This window comes from Solanum verrucosum, unplaced genomic scaffold, assembly GCF_900185275.1.
Source record: "Solanum verrucosum unplaced genomic scaffold, falcon-dt-bn FXZP01000261.1, whole genome shotgun sequence".
NCBI classification, from domain to species: Eukaryota; Viridiplantae; Streptophyta; class Magnoliopsida; order Solanales; family Solanaceae; genus Solanum; species Solanum verrucosum.
This window is the reverse complement of record NW_026019969.1, coordinates 3,720,360-3,743,911: the sequence shown is the minus strand read 5'-3', so window position 1 is coordinate 3,743,911 and position 23,552 is coordinate 3,720,360. Positions and strand designations below refer to the sequence as shown.

General features: G+C 32.3%; 2 protein-coding genes across 3 annotated transcripts; one reads left to right on the top strand and one right to left on the bottom strand.

Annotated features, from left to right (window-relative positions):
• Positions 1-7,610: 7,610 nt before the first annotated feature.
• Positions 7,611-11,739, top strand: LOC125815829 (probable inactive leucine-rich repeat receptor-like protein kinase At3g03770). Its single transcript, XM_049495384.1, has 7 exons — positions 7,611-9,116; positions 9,444-9,577; positions 9,714-9,954; positions 10,381-10,586; positions 10,677-10,723; positions 11,089-11,200; positions 11,288-11,739. Exons 1-7 carry the CDS (start codon positions 7,766-7,768, stop codon positions 11,531-11,533), a joined length of 2,337 nt encoding a protein of 778 aa, XP_049351341.1. The 5' UTR covers positions 7,611-7,765; the 3' UTR covers positions 11,534-11,739.
• A 1,224-nt stretch (positions 11,740-12,963) lies between these two features.
• Positions 12,964-18,664, bottom strand: LOC125815456 (phospholipid-transporting ATPase 1). 2 transcript variants are annotated; one of them, XM_049494928.1, is made up of 7 exons: positions 17,054-18,664; positions 16,595-16,901; positions 15,704-16,397; positions 15,465-15,588; positions 15,115-15,334; positions 14,255-14,713; positions 12,964-13,444 (listed from the first exon to the last, which is right to left on the bottom strand). In XM_049494928.1, exons 1-7 carry the CDS (start codon positions 18,549-18,551, stop codon positions 13,225-13,227), a joined length of 3,522 nt encoding a protein of 1,173 aa, XP_049350885.1. In that variant the 5' UTR covers positions 18,552-18,664; the 3' UTR covers positions 12,964-13,224. The 2 variants fall into 2 exon arrangements, with proteins under 2 accessions (XP_049350885.1, XP_049350886.1); XM_049494929.1 differs by having other exon boundaries at positions 16,595-16,898.
• Between the last annotated feature and the right edge of the window lie 4,888 nt (positions 18,665-23,552).

The window sequence follows — 23,552 nt, the reverse complement described above, 5'->3', positions numbered from 1 at the left end:
TTGGAGAAATTAAAATGAGCTGAATTAGAATTCGAATTGGATCATTATCCATTCAAATTTATTTTGCAAGAGTTTTAACATATTGTTATTTATCTTTTGTAATTTGAATTCCAACTTAAGAAAAAATAAATAAATTAAGTTCTTGATGGAAGTTACCAAACATTATTCAACATGACATTGCACTAATGCAAATAGTGAATTTTGAAACGAGTTGAATTTGGATATTAAATTAGGCTCACCTAAATTAAATTATCATGAATCTAACCCATGAAATTTTGGATGAATTACCTATATTTAGGTTATTTTGATAGCACTAATTAAGAGAGTGTGCAACTTAATGATGTTGACCGACTTCTTATAAGGAATTGTTAAGAATTTCTAAATCGAAAGAAAAAAATATTCAAATCTATATAAAGAGATCAAATTTTCATCCCTTTTTCGACGTGAGAATCTTTAACAGGAACTCATGGTCTCCTTGAGTCGGTCCAAGGTCCATATGAGCATAACCAAAATTAATTGAAAAATAATTTATTAGACTCTCAAATCTTATACTTTTAAATTCCATTATAAGAATCTCTATTTATTACAAACGTATATTTTCCATAAATAAAATATTGTGGGAAATTTCTTTTTTGGTGTATGAAATGTTGGTCGACCATTCGAGATTTTTTTTTGTTAAGTCACTTTCCCAAATTTCTTTTTTCAGTTAATGACAAAAAATATGACTTGGCCTTTATGATAATGAAATGGGGTTTTCACTGCACAATTACCTTTCACCAGTCCCCATTCCCCTTTGCACGATTTTGGTAAAAGATTTTTCATATCTTTCGAGTTTTTTTTTATAAAAATAAAAAGTTACTATAATGTTTTTAGTATTTTACACGAAATAGATAAATAGTCACTTTTTACCTTGTTAATTAAGTTTTGATTATATGTTTTAAAATTATTCGATACTTAGCAACTTTTTAATGATAAAATAATACTAAAAGAAACACGGAAAATCTTTAGGAATGATTTTTGGAACGGAGTTTATAATTAAAGGTAATTTACTTATTTTAATCCAGATTTTATTTTCTCATTAAAAGTTGGCTAATTTCTAATCATACATTTATATCTTAACTTTAGTTGCCTACTCAAAAATTGATCATCCACCTAATTTTTAAGTTTCAAATTTGATTTTTGATAAGTAAATAATTTTTTTTTTGAAACAACACTTTTCTCTTCATGGAAATATTTTTCACAAAAAAGGAAGACATGGTTTCAAATTTATTGCAAAGCATATATTAAGGGTCCGTCTGGCCATGCGATATGAAATCATGATATAATATCATAATATGAAATCATAAGATAAAATTGAAGTTTTGTTTGGACATGCGATATGAAATTTTTGTGTTGTATATTTGTGATGACCCAGAAGGTCATTTTTGGAAATTTTGAATATTCATTTAACTAGAGTGAACTAATTGATGGTTAATTATTAAATAACTAATTTTAGTTAATGCTTAATGGGTTAAATTTATAATTAGTTTAATACAACTTGACCCATATAGGAAAATAATTAGTAGAGTTGACACTTTTAGATTATAATTTAAGAGGGAAAAGAAAAGGTTAGAAGAGAACGCTGAAATTTTAGTGGCGGCTTCGGCGAGGGTATTGCGTGTGTACTTCAGGTAAGTCATCAAAATTGCCAACATCTTGTTGTATTGTATATATAGATATGAACTATATTAATGTTATTATTATAGTATTGGTTATAGAAGAGAAATCAATAACCGGTAGTGTAATTGGACTCGAGGGAATAATAGTAATGGATAAAATATGTAATTTGAGCAATGATTATGTCCCATCATTGATTCATTATAATGGAAAATCATTTAAGGTTAATATACTTATAGAAAAGGTCGGTGATTATCGGTATATATGTTTGTAGTTAGGCTTAAAGATCTATACATTAGGTTTTCTCAAAGCTGAGTTACTGACATGGTAACTACTTGATACATGTTTCTATTTAATCTATTATTACTATTATAATAACAATATTGGCTTAGATAGAGACAAGAGAAATTGAATTTAATAACCTATGCTAACGTTTTCTGGGTGGAAAATTGTTAATGGCTAATGTAATCATTGGATAATGATTATGGGTAATCATTAGGTAATATTTGGATTTATATGATGGGTGGTTAATGATCAGAAAATATTTTTTTCCAGTTACTTACTACATTATAAACTAAGTTATTGATATATTGAGACTTACCCTAGGCTTGAAAATTTGAGAAGTATGAAAGTTGGAATGTTAATTGGCATTAAGATTAGGAACTTGACTATATATTTGAGTGAGTTTTTGGGTTCAGACTAGACCTATAGTGACATGAGTGTTGTTAGTTTCGAAATCTTATTGTGACTATGCACTTGAATAGATTGCATTGATTTGGAAGCTCAACGAAAAGGGAAGGCTCAAGTCTCAGAGTGATTGTTCGGTTATTTGAGGCAAGTGGATTTCTAAACCCTTGCTAAGCGTATGGAATTCGTGTATTTCCTTGTGGTATATGTTTGGGAGTAATGGGAAATGGTGATGGGTTGACTTGTCCATGTTGAAAAATTCTAATGATGGAAAAAGGGTAACAAAAAGGCTTGTTGTTTAATTATTGATGTTGTGTCACGATTGTATTGTTGTGAATTGTACATTGATGTTAAATTGGTCAGCTTCTCATTATTTGTGTGAACATGTCATTTGCATTGTTCTAAGATATGGTTGTGATAAGTGTTATGTGATAAGACGATGTACCATTATCGAGGGTCGTATCGCGCACCGCGATGGATACTATATTTCGAGGAACGTATCGCGCGCCGCGATGGTTACTATTATTGAGGGTCGTATCTCGCACCGCAATGGATGCATGGACATATATGTCCCCCATGGGTCTCGGACTGAGAGACAGCGGGTGTGTATCATTAGGTCAGACATGCATCACTATACTTGACATTGCATTTCATTGCATTGTACATTTTATTATTGATGAACTTGATCTTGTGTGTTGCTGATCTTGTGAGTGCCTTTCTGTGAAATTTGTTATTGATGAATATTGAGTTGTTATTGAGAATATATAATCTGTTAGAGTGTTGTTGTTGAGCTGTATGCTTTGTAAACTATGAATTGTTAGGTTGGGCTGGTTTTATGCAGGTTGTAGTTATGGAGGATGGGATGGGGTGTAAGGAGTACCCGTATTCTGTTCCCTTAGCTTGTGTTTAGAGGTTTGCTTGTTGAGTACCGTGTGGTTTGGTACTCACCCCTTGCTTCTACAATCTTTTGTAGGTTACTAGCCCGGATCTTCGTGAAACCTTCCATTCTCTTCGTTTCCGAGGCTTTCTGTGGAGATCTGAGAGGTAGCTGTTTGTCATCTCAGCGAACCTTCTTACTCCTGTTTATGATTTTGTTTTTACTTGAAAGACAACGTCATTTGAGACTTGCGTATTTTATTTCAATTCTAGTATTTACATTAGAGGCTTGTGCACGTGACAACCAGGTTTTGGTGATTGAATTAAGTTGACTTGTTTTCGTAATAGTAATTGTTATTGAACTTTGCTTTATTTCCGCACTTTATCGAAATGATTGGGTTTTAGGCTGACTTGTCTTGGTGGGATACGACGAGTGCCATCACATCCATTTTTGGGTTGTGACAATATTTTCTCATAAACATAAAAACCTCATAAGTTGTAAAACTATTAAAATAACCCAATTGTTTATTTAGTCTTACTAAATAAACAAAAAATTATAAAATTGCATAATAAATTATTACAAAGCTATATGTTCTCCACTTAAGTAACTGTTTCATCTAACTTTAATTGATCAAACTTTAATTCAATAAAAAATAGTTTAACATAAATTGTAGTGTACTGATCTTTAATATAATCCTCCCACATAGTACAAACAATCTCCTCACGTTGAACTTGCATTTCTCGATCATTTGGCCGAGAAGACGAACCAACATTGTTACTTTGAGTCATTTGTTGATCAATATCATTCACATCTATATTTTCATGCTCATAAACCATAAAAATTTCATCACTCCTTGATATTCTCACAAATAATTATGTAACAATGTACAACCTATGATAATTTTCACCTGTGTGTCATTATCATAATGGTTCATGCCTTTGCAAGTTTTTTTTATTATGAAAACCAAAAAAAGTATTACTCCCTCTGTTCTAATTCATATTCAGCAAATCAATTCATACTTTATCATTTATAATCACCAAATTTAAAGTATTAATAAATTTTAATGTTGGTGAGAATAATAAATTTTAAAAAGTAGTGATGTGATTATAAATTTTATTTACATATGAAATAAATGGTTAGTAAATATAAATATGCGGTTGTTTTAGCAAAATATAAACTTATGGTCAATTTTGTATTTAAAAAATCTCAAATCATGATATGGAATTCTCAAATTATGATTTTTGGAGAATATGATTTCCTGTCATGATTTGAAATCATGAGATGAAATTAGCATGAAATCGCATGTCCAAACGCTGATTTCATATCTTGATATGGTATCTCATGGCCAAACGCCTACTAAATACTTAGGCGGAAATAAAAAGGGTAAGATTGCGTAGTTTTTCTCGTGGCTTCTCTATCGTGCGTGAATTTGTCTTTTAACTAAAAAAAATAAATACGTAGCTTTGATGTAAACATGTTTTTTTTGCAACAGAAAATAACTAAAATATGCATGTACATTACAAAAAATTTTAAAGAGCAAAACGTTAAGAAAGAAGAAGTTAAATTCGACTAAACAAGTCCATAGAAAACATATTGTACGTTATAAGATGTTTTATGAATCTTTTCCTTTTCAGATATGTCTTTTTTTAATACGGATTGTCTGGTAGCTGGTTAGAAAGAGTTAAATTATTTTATGTGTTAGATTTTATATAAGTAATATTATATTTGATAACATTATTTTGCTAGGTATAAAATTTAACACATTTAATATAACGTTTGATTTGTAATTATTTAAAATACTGCATTACTAATGCATATAAAAAATAAATTGTGAAAATTTATGCTTTGTTTTATGCTAAATAGAAGATGGAATAACTAATAATATATCATGTATTATTAATATGGAAAAATATCTGAAAAATACTCTAACTTCGATCGAAATTGTTGTTACGATACCAAACTTTGGAAAGGGCCTTTTATCCCATGTACTATTTAATAGTGTATTTTAAAGGTATATATGTGCCTACGTGGACATCATAAATATTGCATCATTTTAAATAGTAATGTGTCCACGTGAGGACATATACACCTTTAAAATACACTATTAAATAGTACAGGGGGTAAAAGATCCTCCATAAAGTTTGGTATCGTAACAACAATTTCGGCCAAAGTTGAAATATTTTGTAGACCCTTTTCCCTTATTAATACATGCATAACTCTAGTCCGTAATCTAACAACCCCTAAATATCTTGATTAGTGTGCATAGGGTGAAGATACCCACTTGGTTCTTTTTGTTACAAGTACTTGTTAGCATCTTTGGATTAATTACTGTCTGATATTCCTTTTTAACTAATTAACCTCTTCTTTGGCTTTTGCTCAAATAATACCCTCAATCTATGCCCGAAATTTTAGAGACACACTTATACTATACTAAAGTCCTATTACCCTCCCGAACTTATTTTATAAATAATTTTCTACCATTTTTCGGCCTACATGGCACTATCAACCAAATAGCTTGAAAAAATTGTCAACACGCGTTGGACCCAGAAGATAGTGCCACGTAGGCTGAAAAGGGGTAGAAAATTATTTATAAAATAAGTTCGGGGGGTAATAGGACCTTAGTATAGTATAAGTGTGTCTCTGAGATTTCGGGTGTAGATTGAGGGGGGGTACTTATGCATTTTCCCAATAAATTAATCTGACATTTTCAACGTACTCAGGTTGGCTTCTGCTGCATTACCTAAATAATTAGTTGCCGTTAAATATATATTTTTAGCGGTAATTAACATTCTTTGTATATGTCTCTAAAGGCTTCGCTAAAAGAAAAGTGTGAATTACATGGGGATTTTCCTAGGGATTAATATGAAAATTTGCAGGAAAATAAGTAGTGCTTTAGCGACATTGAATCTAATGACACTTAACTAATGTCGGTAAAGACTTTAGCACTCTTTATTAATGTGTATTTATTATCGCTAAAAATTATTTTTATTGTAGTGAATTAAGAAGAATTTCTAATTAAATAAATAAATATTGTTATATAATATCATAGAGTAATACATATATATACATACTTTTATAGAATTTTTTGAAGTAATTTTGGCTTCAATTTTTTATAGGAGACTCCTGTATATTGGGACGTAAAACTGTAATATTCAGGATAATTGACAAAATTACTTTTGGGTAGAAATAGTATGAAGTTAATTTTGGGACAAATTATGTTGTCATAATTTATTTATTTTTTCTGTTTGTCTTGGAAATGGTGCTCTACGTTTTCTGTGCTTCACGAGGTCAACTATATGATTTTAAAATTAATTTTAGAAGATTATTTATAGTACTAGTATTTTATTAAATTTATAAATTATTGTTTAAGCCATATTTTGTTCCAATTAGTAACCGACTTATCAGTTGAGAAAATGAGCAAATTTTAACACTCTTTTAAGTTCCAAAATAAATGAACGAGATTAACGAGGGTCAGAACATTTAATATTTAAAATATGAATAGGATAATTGATTTTTCAAATTTTAGATATACGGTATACACTTCAAAAATTATTATTGAAGTATTTAAGAAATACTTTAAGACTACAATCAAATAAATAAACTGTCTCCCTAAATATCAATGTTATGATGAATAGAGACAAGACTATGTACACATCATTTTTTTCAAAATTATTTTATGAAATTACATTGAATATATTATTGTATCTTCCTAAGTAATATAACGAAATGTTAAACGTGACAATTAGCTAGAGTAGAGAAATATTAAATAAAAAAAAGTTTACTTAGTCGTAACTAATTGATGTGGATGTTTACCTCAATCTACTGCTTAACCTGTTAACCATGCTAGAATAATGTGATATGGTATATTCACACCACCTAAGTTCTTGTGAATGGTCTATGGACTATGCACATAACAATTTTTTGTGATTCAAATTCATCATTTAAAAGAAAAAAGAGATCATTGTAAATTACAATTTTTTTGTTTCCCTCGTTTTCGATCGAGTTCATATTTCTACTCATTTCCCACTCCTAATGGTAATATATATCGTTCATGAATGTGATTCATTCCTAATACATTAGAGGATACATCTGTATTAGTTTCCATCCTAGAACGTATTTTCTTGGCTCACTTTTACTTATCACGTTTTTTGATTTTTGTAAGTTAATCTGATTAATCTTTGAAGCTAATACAGATGAAAAATTGTCATTTTTCTCATATAAACATGACGAAAAGAAATTGTCATTTTTCTCGTATAAACATGACGAAAAAATTTATCATTTTTTTTCAAAATAACATGACAACTATAAATGAACGGGAGCGATACAAAGTATAAACAAAAACTTTGGAAAGACGCAAAGAAAAGCATATATTACTACACAAACATTTCTTTCATTAGTATCCTAAATTTACTATCAAGAAATATACTTCTCTACTTTTTAGTGACAGTATTCTTTAAAAATGCATGCAGCTTCTTCAACCCCAAGCATTTCTTGAAGTTTACAGCTTTAATTCCTGAAAAAAACCAGAAAAAAGTTGCATTTTCCATGGGAATGGCAAAAACAGTGCAGGGCTCATGTTGGCTTCTTGCATTCATGGTGTTTCTTCTGTTTAATTTATCAGATGAGTTCTTAGAACCTTCACAATCTGAAGCTATAGTGAAAATCAAGCAGCTTTTGAACTTCCCTCAAGATTTGAGTAGTTGGAGTGACAATACAGACTTTTGCAATAGTGAGCCAAACACTGCCTTAACACTCATGTGTTATGAAGATAACATAACACAGCTTCATATTTCTGGCTATAACTGGTTTCCTAATTTGCCTCAGGGGTTTTCTACAGATACCCTTTTCTCTAATCTTGCTCTTTTGCCTAATTTAAAGGTACTTTCTTTGGTTTCTTTAGGTTTGAGAGGAACTTTACCTAAAAAGATTGGATTTTTATCTTCTTTGGAGATTATTAATATCAGTTCAAACTTCTTTTATGGTGAGATTCCAGGAGAGATTTCATATTTGAAGAGTCTTCAGACACTTATATTGGATGATAATAAGTTTACAGGTCAAGTTCCTGAAGGCGTTGGTTTACTTCATTCTTTGTCTGTTTTGAGTTTCAAGAACAATTCATTTTCAGGTTCATTGCCTAATTCTTTGTCAAGTTTACAAACCCTAAGAATCCTTTCTATTTCTGGTAATAATTTTTCTGGGGTTGTTCCAAACCTTCATAATCTGTCAAATCTTCAAGTTCTTGATTTGGAAAGTAACAATCTTGGACCTAATTTCCCTAATATTCCAACCAAGTTGGTATCTTTGGTACTTAGGAAGAACAAGTTCAGTTTAGGGGTACCAAAAGAACTGAGTTCATGTTATCAGTTGAAGAAACTGGACATTTCTTCCAATGAGCTTGTTGGACCCTTTTCACCAACAGTTTTATCATTGCCATCACTCAGCTATTTGGATATTTCTGGAAATAAACTAACTGGGAAGCTTCTAAAGAATGTGACATGTAGTCAAGACCTTTCATTTGTGAATTTATCATCAAATTACTTGACAGGGGAGTTGCCTGATTGCTTGAAACCTAGTTCTAGTTCCAAGATTGTATTGTTTTCTGGGAATTGTCTGTCGAATAAAGAGCAATGGCAGCATCCTTATTCATTTTGCCATAATGAAGCTTTGGCTGTTAGTATTGAGCCTCATAAGGGAAAGGTTAAAGGGGGAAATGGTAAAGCTGTTCTTGCATCAAGTATGGTAGGAGGTTTTGTTGGAGTAGTAGCCATTGTCGGTTTGGCTTTCGTGGTTGTTAGAAGAGAGTATGCCAAGCAGAAAGCTAGCCAAGCCCCTCAAACAAGATTGATACTTGAAAAGGTCTCTCCTGCTCACACTCTTAAGCTGCTTAATGATGCAAGTAAGCTCTCTCTTTCTCTCACACAAACACATTATGTTAATGATTTCAACTTATGAAACTTTTTAGATCCTGATAATTGTAAATCTAATGTTTTGTAAGGTCTGTGTACACTCTACCTTCCCCTAATCCCACCGGTGGAATTACACTGAGTATGTTGTTGTTGTTGTTATCATTGTACTTGAAAAGTCTATGTAAACCTTTGAATTTCTTTATATATAGAATGAAAATATCAATTTGCTTCAGGAAATTGTCCAATACTGTGTTATTGGAATAAACTCTGCTCTTGTCTAAATTTCACGATGTATCTTGATCTTTGATTCTTGATAGGGTATCTTTCTGAAACGAGGAAGTTGGGATTGCTTGGGGCCCCTCCTTATCGAACGTTTGTCTTGGATGAGCTTCGAGAGGCCACTAATAACTTTGATATATCAAATCTAATCGGTGCAAGCTCCAGTGGGCAGGTATGGATTTCCTTACTAAATACTGTAAGACTGTTTGAACAATGTTAGTCCTCATGGACTGTTTTGTAGTTCATTCCTCAATTCTCTTGCATCTATGGTGAATGCTGATTGTGTTTTTATATATTTTGAACAATAGATTTACAAAGGGCGTCTCACAGATGGCACTGTGGTTGCTATAAAAAGCATAAAAATGAGGAAGAGGCATAGTGTCCAGTCCTACACTCACCAACTCGGGCGTATTTCAAAGATCAGATACTGCCATTTAGTTAGTACTATTGGACACTGCTTTGAGTGCTACCAAGATGACTCAAGTGTTAGACGAATATGTTTAGTCTTTGAATTCGTGCCAAATGTGACGCTGCGGGGGGTCATATCAGGTATATAGTCTAGATAACTTCATCTGCTTCGCGAGTTATCATTTGGCACAACAACTGCAACAGTTTATAATTGAGCATTTAGTTTACTTATTTGACTATTTCTACCATTTTACATAAATTATACTAAGTCTAAGTAAATGACTTCTTGGTATGTAGACGTTATAGAAAACAAGCATCTTTGCAACAATCTGTTCCATGTTGTTTTGATATATATTACTAGATTGTCCTCAATCACGACAAGTACCTACTACATTGTACTTCTTGTCAAAAGTGCTGATAAATTTTAAGGAGACATGAAATGCTATTAATTACTTTCTCCTAGATTATGCAACCGTTGTTTCTTCTTTGCCCGATGCTTAAATGTACATGTGTTTATTGTCTTTAAGACAGTTGTTCTGAATTCTTTGCAAATGCTCGGTATTGTAGAAGCAAATTCAGCTCAAAAGTTTACATGGACGCAACGGATGTCAGCTGCAATAGGGATAGCAAAGGGAATTCAGTTCCTTCATACTGGAATAGTACCAGGGATATTCTCCAATCAATTGAAGATTACAGATGTATTACTGGATCAGAATTTCCACGTAAAGATTAGCAAATACAATCTGTCTTTGTTAATTGAAAATAAGAAAATGGTATGCAAACCTCTCTTCTCTACTATATTCTCTATTAATCACTCATTTCATTCTTGAACATTCACATTTCGTTATTGCAACTGTTCTTAGGATGCTGGACCGTCTTCTAGTGGATCAAAGGGAAATGATGGGCAAAGGTAAATGATCTCATCATTCTCAGCTGCTACTGCTACATTTTAGGTCTTCATTACTCCACTTTTATGGTTCGACTTCAGAAGCACCTATTGGAAACTAATCTTGTTATACTTCTAAATGCAAATTGGTCTATAAAGGTTTTAGAGAATCTTTGGCGTATCTCGACCAATTCTAGACAACACCTCTCCAGCCACTGCTATTGGGGGTAGGCACCGTTATAGCATCATGCCATTCATTGGTTATGATTCTTGAAGACAATAAATAGAGCCATAGACTTGGACCGTCTTAGGAGATTCCGAGATAGTACTCTACCGTTTAGTAGACTATTAATGAATTCCTTCTTTTGTTTATATCTTCCTGAATGCAGGTTAAAATACGAGGAGAAAGATGATGTGTACGACTTTGGAGTAATCTTACTTGAAATCATATCGGGAAGGACAATCGATACAAAAAATGATATAGGTGTTTCTAAAGACATTGTAAGAGTCACTTGTGACATTTATGAGAAAATTCTTTCAAGTCATCAAGTTGAAGAACTATTTTGTTAAAACCTTTTCTTGTTGCAGCTAATAGTTAGCTTAACAGCTGACGAAATAGCTCGGAGGAACATCATTGATCCAGCTGTTCGGAAGGAATGCTCAGATAGTTCTCTTAGAACATTAATGGAACTATGCATAAAATGTCTTTCAGATGAACCATCGCAACGTCCTTCTGTAGAAGACTTGATATGGAACTTGCAGTTTGCAGCTCAGGTCCAAGACCCTTGGAATAGAGACACTTATGGCAACCAAGAGTCCCCTGGTCATGTGTAAGAACTTGTGCAAATATCCAATGATCAATGGACCTTTTCTTGTACAAAATGTAACATTATACCACTAGGATAGTAGTTTCTATTGCAACACTTTTGGCTATATGAGGTTTCAGTACTCTTTTGAGGTTAACTCTACATTTGAGCCAAATTTTTTAAGCAAATGGCTATTTCTTGCACTTTTTTTTTTAACGAGCCTAAAATTTAAAAGGTGGGCCTTGCACCGATCATCCAATGGACCATGGACTAAACGGCACCCAAAAATGCTATTTGTGAAAACCACCCCTTAGTCAAATGATTATCATTAGACTACTATTTGGAATCAAAATGATTGCTTGATTTATTAAGAAAAGAATAAATCAATCTTTTGTACTTTTTAGAAAATCGTTCAAATTCTTGTTGATCTTAGTCACTTTCTTTATTACGCTTAGATAACTCTATCCATCAAAATGTATAAACACGACAAAAAAAGTATCTACTAAAAATTTCTGTAGAGAGATGTTTTTTTATGGAAACTTCTGTGAAATATGAGACCATAGAGACTCATTCAACCATAATTTTCATTGACAAGATATCATGTTACGTTTCAAAATGGGGTCTGAATTCATGGAAAATCATGTGGAGGTAGATTATTTGTTTCATGACATTTCATAAGTTATAGATTTCAAATTTTTGACTTTTTATACTCAAATTCATTTCTTTAAGCTTAATTTGGGCAAACCATCATAATTTGCGGATTTAAAATTTAAATTTTATAAGTTTTTGTAACAATCTCAAATTATTACTAATATACTATAATGATTGAGTTTACAAAAGCTACTACATTTCCGTGAACCTATACCTTGTACTCTAGATCCACCATTGCTAAACCATACCATGGAGGCGAATTTAGAATGGGTTTCTATGAATTCAATTGAATCAATTACTTTTGACTTAAACTATATATACATAAAAAAAAAAAAAAAAAAGTTGAAATGTGTACATACAATAAGATCACCTCTTCTCTACCACATAACATACACTTTCAAACACATAATATGGTTGACTAATGAAGCCTACCATAAAGGAGTTTCTTGGTTTCTAAGCAAATAGATAAACTAGAATTAAAATAGTAGTCAATCATAATACATGGAACTTTCTTCTCAATGTAAACCTTAGAAAGGTATCAATGACCCTTTTAACAGTTAACACAATGGGCAAATTCACAATTCACAATTCACTGGCTTGGTACTAGCACCATGCAAGGAGTAGCAATAAGTTGAGAGAAGTGTAACAACAACAACATGTGAAATCACACAAAGTAGGGTCGGGGAGAGTAGAGTGTACGCAAACCTTACCACTACCTTGTGGAGGTAGAGAGGTTGTTTAGATAAAGTGTAACATGATGCAATAATCTAGATAGAAACGACAGGGAAGTAAGATTTAACAAAAAACTTGAGTGTGTATGCTCATTCTATTGATTAAAATTGGTGTTACATGAGGGTATGTAACCAGTATTGTACAGTTCTTTAATGTACAATTAATGTGCATGAATAGCAAAGAATGGACCTGAATACTAACTACTCCTATCCTTTGGATACCAAAACAAACAAAATCCGGCAACGAGGAGGTAATCTCCAAAGTAACCAAAAGAATATAAAAAAAACCTTTTTACAAGCAGAAGTGATGGAGAAGAGAACTGAGAAAAAAGCTCAATCATCGTTGAGGAGGGTCAACAATTGGATTCATTTCTATTTCTGCAGTCTGAGAGTCTCTTAAATTTCTGAACTTCTCTCCTTCTCTTGCAATCTGAATATCACGAGGTCTAGCATGCTGAATGACAGCTTTGACGACAAAACGAGGAGCAAGTGCAGCAATTGTTATGGAAAGCAAGCAAAACCAGAATTTAGCTTCCCCGGCTGCATGGAAAATGGCCCTGCAAAAATGATTTTACATGCAAATCAGTATATACTTCTCTGACTTGATAAGTTTGTCAGCATAAATAAAGAGAATCCTGAAAACTTCTTAGTTACCATGAGAGCTGGTAAGTTGTTAAAAAAAATTAAAACTGAAAAAAAGTTTTTGGTTGATTTACAAGATACGAGAAGAAATACTAATGGTCATCGTGATTCAGTTTTAGCAAGTGTAACTTCTGCATGGGAAATGAAATTCCAAATACATTCTCTTGCAGATTTAAATTTTGAAAGGGACAGGGATCTGAAAACTGCAACAAAACACACAGACACATTACTATACTGGACATCTATTTTTCACGAGACATAAACAAAAAGCATAACAGGTATATTTGAAGTTAGCAGGATATGAATGAAGAAGAATCATATCCTACCAAATTTGTTTATTTTGCTCTCTCTTGCTGTTGGATTTTCATAAAAGACTCAAAATACAGGTCAAGTGTGCAAAGGTCTCCAGGCCTAGAGACAGATTAACTATAAGAGTGGAATTGAAGTCTTAGTTTTCTGTGGTACTGCATCTCAAGCTAAAAGGTCACCTAGCTTTTAAAGGAAAAAAAGCAACCATCTTCAGAAACTAAACCTTTATGTTTGGATTTCTTCGAATCTTTTAGTTTTAGCAATTTTCTCCACTAACTAACAAGTAGTATGAAATAGTCTTTGAAAGGGCCTAAAACTGTATGAGCAAATATAATTACAGTATGAGCAAATGATGTGCAGTGTCCACAGAAAACAAGAATAGATTATCTATAAGAAAATCAGCAGATTGATCTTACCAGTATCCAGGTAGAAATGCCAGCGAGTCAATGGCAATGACACAAATAAAAGTGGCTGCTATAGATCCCCAAATAGCAGCATGAGTAATCCAAGACCAACGAATCACATCCATTGCTAGATGTACATTGACCAAAATAACAACAGCAAGTGTCCATAGATCTCCAATGCTTGAGATATCAATCTCACTTTCCCAGTATGCTAGAACAGGTACAAAGAAGGCCACTATACTTTGCCATAAGGTGTCAATCATAGTTACCCAAAATAATTTCTTATTATAGCTCTCTTGCCTTTGTCCAGGACCATAGAGTTGTGGATACTTCATAAGAGTCCCTCTACTTAGATCCTTATCGAGAATCCCAACAACTATTGTAGGCACTGCAGTATAGATTATGGAGTATAGCATGCTGCTCCAGTCAGTTAGAGCAGTGGTCAAAGTGAAAGCTGTAAAGAGAGCATACCTGAGCAGAAAAATTTAAAAGGGTCAGCTGTTGCTGAAAGGAAAATTCACAAAACTATTTCATAAATCCATACTTTAGTGTTCTCTATTATGGACCATTAACATTCTACATGAAACTTTAGTCAGACATCATTAAACAATCTGCCTAATGGCCGAACATATATTACTAATTTTGAGAATGTATTACTTATTAACTACTTAACTCTTCATAACTATATTCCAATTTGACAACAGTCATTGAGTGAGTATTTTAAGCTATGTTTCTTTTTAAAACATAGAAAGGTTTAGTACTAATGCCTAAGTGTATTTTCCACTGAACTGTGTCTAAATTACCTAGTCCTAGAGGCTAGAAATAGCAAGAAGCATGAGATAGAACTGTAGTCTCGCTACAAGTACACTTACCAGAATAAGACGAAAACAAGGATAGCATTTCTGTAGAAGTTGTATAATATCATGTAGCCCATTCGTTGATAATTCCAATGGCCATGTACCAACAGAAGAGGGACCAAGAATCTGAATTGTCCCATAGCAAAATCTGATGCCATCACAGCTTGACGTCCCTCTTGGCCACTGATGCCAATGCCCACATCAGCCATTTGGATCATTGACACATCATTTGCACCTGAAATTACAACAATGAATTTTAGATCAGTATTGCTTCTGTAGTTTTTTTTCTTTTGTCATTTGCCATGTAGATTTATTTCAGACAGTACAACTCCCAATGCCCCATCAGAAAGAGTACTAACACTTACCATCCCCAATTGCGAGTGTCATGTCATCAGTGCGGTTCTTTATGAGAGCAACAATTCCGGCCTTTTGTAATGGGGCCACCCGACAACAGAGTACAACAGAACAATAACTGGCCAACTGGAATAACTGCATTGAAATGAAGAACAGGTAAGGGGATTTGCAACAGTACTGATGTATTTATGTAATTAAGTATTAGATACAAACACAAAGAGAGAGAGTGTTTAAGATCTACAAGCATTACCAGTTCTTCAAGTTCGCCATCAAGGACATAAACGAGGCTTGTTCCATCAATGATTAAAGCAATTGCACTTGCTAAAGCTCCAATATTTTCCTCAGCATTATGTGGTGTTAGACTCTTACACCGAGTCAGAGCAGCTTCCAAAGACCTTTTACATGACTCCTTAGATTTGTTATTTATCACAATCTGAGTCATACTGTTCGTTAAAAGTTTCGAGGAATAGCCAATTGAAATTGCAGTCTCTTGCTTGTCCCCAGTCAAAACCCAAACTTTAATGCCAGCCACTCTTAAGGACTCAATAGCTTCTGGTACACCTTCCTGCAATTTATCTTCAATACCAGAGGCACCTAATATGGTGAGGTTCTTTTCTACATTGCCAGCTACTTTTCGAAGTAGAGCTGCCCTACCAATAACAGCTGTGTTTGCTGCCTCATAAGAAGACTGCCATTCCTCAAATTCAGAAGCACTCATTTCTCTCATCCCCACTACAAGGGTTCTGAGACCCATTGAGGAATAAGAGTGTAGATGCAGTTCTGTTGCTCGCACTACATTTAAGCTCAATGATTTATCTATGATGCCAAACATGGTTGTATCAGCACCTTTAACAAAGACTTTAACTGTATTGTCAGGGCAGCCTAATATTACTGACATCCTCTTCCGATCACTGTCAAATTCATGTAAGCCTAGTACATTGAACCTGCAATTACCATGACGTAACGCATTAAACATCCACATTTCCATTGAATTTCCTCGTAATCAATAACTCTAGTTGCTGAGCATTTAAAGTAACGCATACCTAATTACCATAGTAAGGTTGGATCTCTCCAGTAGTACAAGAAAAATTAAACAAGCACAGAAGTTGAGGAAAGGGGAAAAACTAAGTTTTAACATTACCTTTGTCTTTCTCCTTGAACATCTATTACTATATGGCCTGATGTTCTCTCAATGAGCATAAACCCATAAGCTGCAGCAGCATAAACCAATGCCTGCTCATCCGGAGACTCCCCTTGGTAATCTACCAACTTCATAGCCGGATCAGATGTCTCCACGGCAAGAGGGACAATTGTGTTGCAAGCAGCTAATGCAAGGAAAAAATCATGAACATGTTTCCCTTCATCTGAATGCTTCCCATTTTTTGATATATTCAAAAGCACTGGATCAACCTTCACCTTCGTTTTCGGCCTTAAAACCTGACCGTCTACTAGCCAAATAAGAAAGAAAATGTAAGTTCCAATGTGTTACCAAACAGGTGCCACCAAGGAAAGGGTTATTTTCTTTATCTAGGAGAATTTTTTATTTTTTTTTGGGGGGGGGAGGGGGGTGATGAAAGATGATGAGAAGTTGTTGTAGTACCTTGAACAGAGCATCCAGCTACTTCTTCTTGAGGGTCTGATTTTCCACTACCATAATCTACACCCCAAATGCTTGCACATTGAAATTCCATCTTGTTCTCAGTTAAGGTACCAGTTTTGTCAGAGAAAACATATTTAATTTGGCCCAGATCCTCATTTATGTTAAGAGCCCTACACTGGAATCTTGATTTTGACGTTTCATCATACATTCGATTATCTTGGATCATAAAGTAGGCCTGACCAACACGAACAAGTTCCATAGATATGTACAGTGATATAGGGATCATAATCTGGTAGACGATGACTGACATCAGAAAAGTAAACACCATTTCCAGTCCCCAGCCATAATAATTGTAGTCTTCAATTTCGTCTTCTGAGAAGTCCAATTTCCTGTAGAAGGGGATGGTATTTAACTCATCCTTGTGGTGCCTCAACCAAACACCGGCACAAATGGAGACAAGAGTACATAATGCAACAAGGAAGAAAGAGAGGATAATGATCTCCCTATTCATTCGGGTCTCAAGACGGCTTCTCTTTGATGGAGCTCCAGAGTTGTTGAGCATAGCTTTAGTTTCTCTCCCAGCATAAACTGCAACTCCAATAGCCCAACTAGTGTTCTTGAGCTCACAGCCACGGAGGATTATATTTGAAGGTCCAAGAGAAACACGCTTTCCATCTATTTCCATATTAGCATGAAAACCATAAATGTTCCTATTCGGTCTCTCACATTTGATCATCCCACTAATACTGTCCTTTTCTGGCATCTTCATTTGCGTCTCCTGCTTTGCATACCGTGTCTTCAGATTTGATTCCCCGTCTAAATTAATAGTCTGGATATAGGCAACCCCAGTGGGATCACTTGTCGAGAGCAATACCATATCACAAGGAATGGTACCACTTGATGAAATTTTGATGATTTCACCCACCTTTATCTCCTTCCATTTTTTCTCTTGAAACTGACCATCCAACAACACTAATGCCAACCGGTTATTCTCAATCCTATCAGAACGGTGACGCCTATAATCCTCGTAGGCATCCTTAATTGCTGTTACTAATAGCACAAAAGCCAATGGAAGAATTGAAGCTCCCCGACCGAAGACAGCCAACATAGGAAGCTGATTAAGAATAGCAATCACCAAAAAGTATATGTATGCCACTCTATGGAACTGCTCGAACAGGTTTCGAGGCAAGAAGGACACAATAGAGTATTTCGCAGTCCTAATTGAATTCCCCGAAAATTCAAACTTCTCATTTGTCCTCTCAGGATCACTTAAATAAACAATTCTAGAATCCTCATCGCTAATCTCTTTTTGAGATGTTCCATACCCCTCAGAGTCAGCACCCTGCGACCCATATCTCACAGGTTTCGATCCAAACTCACCTAAATTCACCTCCCTCACAGACCCCCCACCAGATGCCCTTGACCTATTAGATGACATACTTCTTGTAGAGGATGATTTCATCATAATAGAATCAGTAACTGGAGAATTATTCTCCATATTAGTTCACAAGACAATCTAAGGCTATAAGGAACAAATGGTTTAAACAGATCAGCAACAACAACAGGAATCTCTAAACCATAATCACAAGATCACTAACCCCATCAAGAAGTTCAAAACCCCAGATAGTCAAATAAAACCCCAAACAAAAAAACAATCTAAAAATTCAATCTTTAAAATCTCACAATATACTACAACCCAAAAAAGTCAACTATCAAGAATCACACAAAAAATGGCATATCTCATAAAAATACAAAAAGGGTCATCAGCTACAACTTACTTGCATTGATGTAATAAAGAAGAAATGAAATTGAGATTCTTTTGTGTAAGCTGGAATGAGTATAATAATTTATAAAATTGGAATATAAGTGAAGATGAAATTCAAAGGTCAAAGACATCGTAGAAGCTGTTCTTGTTTGAAATTATGGGATGTGGGATGAGGGGGGTGGGGTGAAATTTAAAAGAAGATGGGAAAACGATTATTAAACAAAGAAATGGGAAGAGAGTCGTTAATGGTAGGCTCCAAAATGGCAAAAAAAAACAAGAAAATGGTTACAAAATAGTTAACTTTGTTTTGTATATTGAAGTTGTGCCGCTGTTCTAGAAGGAAAGGGTGCAAATATATTTTCTACAGGTGTTTCTACAGTGACAATTTTTTGCGTGTGTTCTATAATTTTATTCTCTTGGAGGGGCGTGGCCGTCCAAAAATGAATCGAAATCGAAAAATGTATTGATATATGATAACAATACTATATCCAATAAAATCTACAAAGTAGGATCTAAAGAATATAGAGTATACTTAGATTTTATCAGTCTCAAAAAATAGGGAGGCTATTTCGTGCTATTGATCTTGTAATGATTTAATGCATTTTTAACGGATTAATCAATAATAATCTAATAATAACTGAGGATAAATCTTGTTAATTTTTTAAAAGAAAAAAAAATTCAGTGTTTGTTTTTGTGTTTCATCTTTTCTTTTTACTTATTATTTTTTTCGTTTTCTATTTTAGGTATTTCAAGAATATTGCTTAAAATTGTTTATCAAATGTTATGCTTTTTATTTTCTATCTGTAATTAATCCTTTTAGCATCATGTGCTACTAATACTTCTTCTAAATTAGTACTGGATGTCAATTTAATGAAACTTGATTTTTAGAAATTCCTTATAAATTCTGAACTACCTTATTAAATTTCCAAGAGTACTATATTTATTTAATTTATCATGCAGTTAGTAATTGATTATTAATGAAGATTTTCTTAATGTGAAGTCTTAACGGTTTAAATTGATAACGATCAATAACTGATTGATTGATATTTTGACAATTATTCAACAATTTAACATATCTATAGATTGATGGTAATAAGTTAAATCGAACTTAATCGATTACGAGCCCCGATGATTAGTATTTGAAATATAGCAAATATATACGCAACACCTCAAATTTATCAATAAATTTCATTTAGCTATTGAAACTTCGATTTGTTCAAACTGAGTACCTAAACACATTCAAATTTTTTATTTTTTTTTGTTGTTGATATTCTCAAATGTCCATTTAAGCATATAAGTTTATCATTTAAAATATATCACATCCTATAATTGTATGAATTAGTCTCAATGAGCAGTAAAACCTAAGACATGTTTCAATTGAGGATAATGTATATAATTAAAGGAGATGACATGTTTTATCGTAATGAATATTTGAGATCACACACAAAATATTTTCCAAATTAGAATCAAAATTATTTAATAAGAGCACTTTTATTATGTGTTCAGATGCTCATTTGGAATAACTTGCATTTAGAGCATTAAAATCTAATATTAATGGCTTATTAGGAAATTAATTTTAAAGTACTGTTTCATGACAGCTCGATATTAGTAGATTTGTTTATAATTTTTTATATTATTCTTATTTTTCCCATAGTTTAAATAAAAAAGAAATTTTGTTGGGGCATTTTCGAGTTATTACAATAATTTAACTAAAGAAGATAAATTTTGTGAGTGTTTATGCGACTTAAAAGCAAAATTTAGGGTCAAAATTTCAATTAAACTTTAAGGAAAAAATTTAACCTACTGCACTTTGATATTATTTTTTTCGAAGAATTAATCTAAATATGATTAAATTAAAAACAACTAATTGATAAACAATTTATGTATATCAATTAAAATAAATAAATCATGAATCTATCCGGCTATTTGGGGAAAATTCCTTTTTTTCCGTAATAATAACTACACCAACACTATTTATAAATTACCATATTCTACAATAGGAAAAAAAAATAAAAAAAATATAGATTATAAATATATAGAACTGAACCATGATTGATGGGGAAATAAAAACTGCAGTAAAGTGAAGAATTAAATATGATTGAGACGCCTATATATATATACATTGCTACTTTCACTTTAATATGTGACACTTTCATTTTTTTTATAACTAGTTTTATTTCTATTCTGATGTTCGATATTTATATTAGAGTTCTGTTAAATTTAAATTCATTTTAGAAATTCTCTTATTGAAAGTAAAACGCTTGCTAATAAAGAAGATTTTATATTTAGTAGAATTTAAATTTAAATTATTTAATTTAAAATAAAGTACTTATCGTTCCATCATAATTTATTATCATAATTTATATCGATATATGGGTTACTTTCATGCATTAATGATTTAAATCGTCTAAAGTCTTTATTTTCTTTTTTTCCCCCTTTTCTCTTTTCCTTTATTCTTCCCCTTTTTAGGTTCTTGACATTGTGAGTAGATTTTGGTACATTGCCAAACTATTTGGTCCATCATAAAGAGCATTACATATAATAATCTCAAAAGTGAATGATCTTAAAAAAAAATTAAAAAAAAAAAAGAAAAAAAAATTATGAATAAATCTTCGAGGTAAAAAGTAATTTTTTTTTTATCATGAGACAAATAGGATCAAAAGTTCAGATTACTTATTTTTAATATCATTCGAGTGATCTAGTACCATAGGTAAGAACTTAACCTACACATCACTAGGATCTAAGACTTATTTTTTAGATATAAAACATTGCTCTTATATTTAATCGATTTAGAATTTGATTAAAATATCACATAAACCTAATGTGATCTGCCCTTTTTCCGAACATAATACTCAATTAACAAGAGCTAAGTATATAAGGTTGTCTTTAATACCGGGTATAATAATCCCTTTTTAGTAATTCAGGAACAATTATGTTTTAAACCAGGTAGTTAATTATTTTATCTGAAAATTTTATTGTCTTTTAAGAAAAATAATAAGTAATAATCTATTATCAATAAAGATTATGATAGAGTGATAAGTATTTTCCATCTGTCCATTTTTATTTATCTACTTGTACTTGTTTAAATTGCAAAACTATTTTTTTTATCATTTTATATCTATTTCACTTTTATTATTAAATATTGTTCATTATTCAGTGAGTCTAATAATAATAAGAGGTGATGCAGTATATTATTACTTTATTTATTATTTTTGAAATGTGTCAAATCAAATAAGAACAAACCAGACAACGAAAATATATATACACCGTACACGAATTTGTTTCCAGGTTTTACACGTTATGAAAGTCTGCAATTTTTTCAATAATTTAAACCAATCACTTTGCGATGTCTCATTTTGGAAACTTCTTTATCGTAAATCAACCGCCAAAGAATTCAACGTTTTTTTAAAAAAATAAATAAATTATTATTATTATTATTTCCTCTATATATGTGGCACCTCTAGAAAAAAAAGAAATCCTATTTTGACCGTTGTTACAAGAATTTCAAGTCTAAATTCAAATAATTTTTAGTATTTTCTATCTAAATAGGAACTTGAATTTTACAACCCATGCATAACAAGAATAGTACATAATAGAATGTTCCACTTCTAGAGATTTGAATTGTCTTGTTTCTCAGGTTTGGTTCGTCAAATTTTTTGAAAAATATTTTCTCTAAGAAAAGAAGTTCATTAAATAAAGAAAACGACTTAGAGTTTCACAAGTGATGTTCTACGTTAATGGTATCCTCCCCACTCTCCAACACGCATCATATTAACCCAACTCCCGTAGCCCCATCTCTACCCCTACCCTACCGCTACATTGATGTAGCCCCATCTCAACCCCTACCCTACCGCTACATTGCTATAGTGTTTGTTTAAATTACATACAAATGCTTTTAGAACAATAATTTTTACTTACATACCAACACACACAAAAAAAAAAAAAGTAAATTCATTTATTCAGTTTTAAACAGTGTATATAATGATTAATTGATGATACTCCAAATTTAATGTACTTAATTAGAGAATTAACAAAAAGTTATAATCGCCAATATTGATATATTATTATCAAAGACAGTTTAATACTATTCTCTACTCAACGTGAGAAAAATGAGTAGTATTAATCTAAACTCTTGATCGTTATTTGACTACTAGACATTATGAATCTTCTTATCGACTACTTTATACATATTTTATTTTAAACTACGTTCCTAATCAAATAATTTAATTTGGTTTCTTCTTTGATCTTTCATAGGAAAATTAACGTGTTGAATTCAAATTGATAGAATATAATAATTATATTCTATGAAGCTGGAATTATATTCAGCAGCCTAATGCCACCACTCTTCTCAAACATGGAACTCCTTTTATCTACATGTATTTTATTGCCAATTAATTTTAAAAAATTAAATATTCTTCATCAATGAACACTCTTATTTTCCCACCAATATTGACATTTCATATAATCAATACATAAAGTAATACTTAACCAAGGATTATCCTTAGGTTCTATGTATTACTAATAACAACATAACTTTAATCAGCTGCGAAACGACCATTGCGTTTCACTTATCCCCTAAACTTTCATTTAGTACACTCGAAATAAACTAATATTAACAGACATCACTGTTATTCTACATGCCAAAAGTTTCATCAAACAACCCTTGAAAATCAAAATTTCAGTACCAGCCATAATATTTAGACATTAGAATTTACACATAATTAAGATGAAGAT

Excerpts from the sequence above, each read along its gene's own strand:
- LOC125815456 (XM_049494928.1), bottom strand. The coding sequence starts at position 18,551 with ATGGAGAATAATTCTCCAGTTACTGATTCTATTATGATGAAATCATCC. Across the intron at positions 16,902-17,053 it reads AGCTGGATGCTCTGTTCAAG|TAGACGGTCAGGTTTTAAGG; the intron begins GTACTACAACAA and ends TTATTTGGCTAG. Across the intron at positions 15,589-15,703 it reads ATGGCGAACTTGAAGAACTG|TTATTCCAGTTGGCCAGTTA; the intron begins GTAATGCTTGTA and ends ATTTCAATGCAG.
- LOC125815829 (XM_049495384.1), top strand. The coding sequence starts at position 7,766 with ATGGGAATGGCAAAAACAGTGCAGGGCTCATGTTGGCTTCTTGCATTC. Across the intron at positions 9,955-10,380 it reads GCTGCGGGGGGTCATATCAG|AAGCAAATTCAGCTCAAAAG; the intron begins GTATATAGTCTA and ends TCGGTATTGTAG. Across the intron at positions 11,201-11,287 it reads TAGGTGTTTCTAAAGACATT|CTAATAGTTAGCTTAACAGC; the intron begins GTAAGAGTCACT and ends TTCTTGTTGCAG.